This window comes from Buceros rhinoceros, unplaced genomic scaffold (genome assembly GCF_000710305.1).
Source record: "Buceros rhinoceros silvestris isolate BGI_N320 unplaced genomic scaffold, ASM71030v1 scaffold20475, whole genome shotgun sequence".
Taxonomy (NCBI): domain Eukaryota; kingdom Metazoa; phylum Chordata; class Aves; order Bucerotiformes; family Bucerotidae; genus Buceros; species Buceros rhinoceros.
The window spans coordinates 1-367 of record NW_010412512.1 but is presented as its reverse complement, the minus strand read 5'-3'; the positions used below and the strand labels follow the sequence as shown (position 1 = coordinate 367).

Below are 367 nucleotides of genomic sequence, written 5' to 3'. Positions count from 1 at the left end.
CGTGGTGGGAGAGAGCGCCAGCTTCATCCCCTCCGGCCCCATCGACTCCAGCTACACCACCAACGGCATCAGCTGGATCCCTCTCTCGGCCGAGACCTACTGGCAGATCACCATGGACAGGTAGACCCAGAGCAGCCCCCGCGCCCGGCGGCTCCCCTCACCCTGCCAGCCGCCGTTTCACCTCACCCCGCGCCTTCCTCCCCAGCGTCTCCATCGACGGCGAGGCCGTCGCTTGCACCCGGAGCTGCCAGGCCATCGTGGACACGGGCACCTCGCTGCTGGTGGTGCCCAGCACCGTCCTCTCCACCCTTCAGTCTGCCTTCGGCGCCGACTCCAGTGGCCTGGTGAGGTCACAGGGGACCTGCCG

The 367-nt window shown here is 68.9% G+C and overlaps 1 protein-coding gene across 1 annotated transcript in view; it reads left to right on the top strand.

Annotated features, from left to right (window-relative positions):
• Window positions 1–344, top strand: part of LOC104493710 (pepsin A-like) — a gene marked incomplete at both ends in the record, with an annotated part of 869 nt that extends 525 nt beyond the window's left edge. Inside the window, 2 exons of the mRNA XM_010136439.1 lie at window positions 4–120; window positions 206–344. Of these exons, the coding sequence (XP_010134741.1) occupies window positions 4–120; window positions 206–344 (256 nt within the window). The remainder of the gene's footprint in view (window positions 1–3; window positions 121–205) is intronic.
• Between the last annotated feature and the right edge of the window lie 23 nt (window positions 345–367).